The sequence below is a fragment of the Fukomys damarensis genome, unplaced genomic scaffold, assembly GCF_012274545.1.
Source record: "Fukomys damarensis isolate Sample0158 unplaced genomic scaffold, DMR_v1.0_HiC HiC_scaffold_33, whole genome shotgun sequence".
NCBI classification, from domain to species: Eukaryota; Metazoa; Chordata; class Mammalia; order Rodentia; family Bathyergidae; genus Fukomys; species Fukomys damarensis.
Window position 1 is genome coordinate 56,175,813 of NW_022900945.1, and position 1,553 is coordinate 56,177,365.

Below are 1,553 nucleotides of genomic sequence, written 5' to 3' on the forward strand. Positions count from 1 at the left end.
CGGGAGCCGCTGCCTGAGGGAGACGGGAGGCCGGCAGCGGAGTACGAGCAGCCCTGGGAGTGGAAGAAGGAGCCGCTGGCGCGCGCGCTCTCCGGTGAGCACCTCCCCAGCCCCCACGCAGGCCCCTGCAACGCCCATCTGTCTGTCTGTCTGTCTGTCTGTCGCCTGTCATGCTGCCAGTGCAATCTAGACACCCTGCTTTATCCCGGCCTGCCTGGCACACGCAGGAGCCCAGTGCTGGAGGCTGAGGCAGGAGGATCGCCATGAGTTCAAGACCAGATGGGGCTACATAAAAAGCCCCTGTCTTGAAAACATACAAACTCCTCCTAAAGGAATCAGTTCCTCGAGTATGAATTTATTTTTATTTTTTTGACCCGAGGCCTCACCAGGTTCTCCAGGCTCCGTGACCTCCCAGAGTTGCCCCTGGGTGGCTGGGATTCGAGATGTGGCTGGCCAGGCCCTGCTGTGGTAACTCAGGGGAAAGTCAGTCGTCAGTGTACATCACAGACGGCCACCTAGCTCCTCTGCCTGGCTGACCGCCTAATGTCTTTTGTCCTTGGTGCGAAATTTTAGGGACATCTTTTCCCTCTGTGGTAACTGCAGGTGGGCAGTGAGTGTGAGGCGGTATGCGGGGGCAGAGGAGCCCTGGGCTGCGCCCGGGGACAGCGGAGCTGCGACCGTGCTGCCCTCAGCCACCTGCCCAGCTCTGCCTCACAGCACCCCAGGGCTCCCTGCCGTGGCTTCTCTCTGGTTTTGTCCATTTTTTATTTTATTGGTTCTTTTTCTTTTATTCTTTTTTCTGTTTGTTGGCTGGTTGGCTGGTCTTTTGGATTTTTGAGACAGGGTCTGGCTGTGTGTTCGCGGCTGCCCTCGAACTCAAGCTGCCTCAGTCTCCCAGATGCTGGGTCACAGGTACGCACCACCACGCCTGGCCATTTATTTATCTCACAGAAGAGCTGTTCACTTGTTTTCATAGAAAGATACAAACTCTTGTAAGGAATCATTACACATAACTGTATTTAGTCTGTATTCTAGAAATACTAAAGCTGAAGCAGGCATGGCGGTGTACACCTGTAGTTCCGGAACTCGGGAGGCTGAGGCAGGAAGATCACTGAGTTTCAAGCCAGCCTGAACCATATAGCAAGACTCTGTCTCAAAACACAAAACAAAGTAATGAACATGCTAAAGCTAAGAGTTCTTTTCAAAGTCCATTCTGAAGCAGGGCGTAGTGGCATGCACCTGTAAGGCTGCGGACCTGGGCGGCCCAGGCAGGGGGACCCCAAGTTCAAGGCTGGGGCGTGGCTTGGTCAGAGGTGCCAGGGCTCCCAGCACGGGGCGGGTGCTCCGTGGTCCCACGCATCCCGGCCTGTGGAGGACCCGTGCCCTCCCGGCCGGGGCACAGTGGCTGCTCCTCCACGTTTGCGGCCTTGGAAGGAAGACGACCGGCCGGGTTGTGGGCCGAGTCGTGTTGCAGCAGCTCCGCCACACACCGCGCTCTGAGACGCACCCGCTTCCAGTCCAGCTCGAAGGAGCCGAGCGCCCGGCCAAGGAGG

The 1,553-nt window shown here is 57.4% G+C and overlaps 1 protein-coding gene across 1 annotated transcript in view; it reads left to right on the forward strand.

Annotated features, from left to right (window-relative positions):
- Nucleotides 1-1,553, forward strand: part of She (Src homology 2 domain containing E) — a 14,425-nt gene that overhangs the window by 7,794 nt on the left and 5,078 nt on the right. The window contains 2 exon segments of the mRNA XM_033758092.1: nucleotides 2-94; nucleotides 1,518-1,553. Of these exon segments, the coding sequence (XP_033613983.1) occupies nucleotides 2-94; nucleotides 1,518-1,553 (129 nt within the window).